The sequence below is a fragment of the Haliaeetus leucocephalus genome, unplaced genomic scaffold (assembly GCF_000737465.1).
Source record: "Haliaeetus leucocephalus isolate CR32 unplaced genomic scaffold, Haliaeetus_leucocephalus-4.0 Scaffold195, whole genome shotgun sequence".
In the NCBI taxonomy this organism is placed as follows: Eukaryota; Metazoa; Chordata; class Aves; order Accipitriformes; family Accipitridae; genus Haliaeetus; species Haliaeetus leucocephalus.
In genome coordinates, this window is record NW_010972631.1 from 8,826,209 (window position 1) to 8,826,425 (window position 217).

Consider the following 217-nt stretch of genomic DNA (forward strand, 5'->3'; position numbering starts at 1 on the left):
TGTGGCGAGCGGTGGCGGTGCCAAAAGCTGTGGCCCCCCACCGCTCCTAACAGATGCCGTAGGCTGAAGAGGCGGGGGGGGCTCACCGCGGGCGGCGGACGGCCCCCATCCACCACCCCCAGCGCCGACAGTCCCGGCCGGTAACCTCCCCTCTCTCCCTCCCTCCCTAACTCCCCTGAGTGAGAGACGGGAGGAGAGTCTGGGGGAAACCCCTCAG

At 70.0% G+C, this 217-nt stretch overlaps 1 protein-coding gene across 1 annotated transcript in view; it reads right to left on the bottom strand.

Moving 5' to 3' along the window:
* The window catches only part of LOC104830717 (chromosome unknown open reading frame, human C6orf57), a 5,938-nt gene that overhangs the window by 5,547 nt on the left and 174 nt on the right, over nucleotides 1-217 (bottom strand). The window contains exon 2 of the mRNA XM_010565828.1: nucleotides 87-175. Coding sequence (XP_010564130.1) covers nucleotides 87-175 — 89 coding nt within the window. The remainder of the gene's footprint in view (nucleotides 1-86; nucleotides 176-217) is intronic.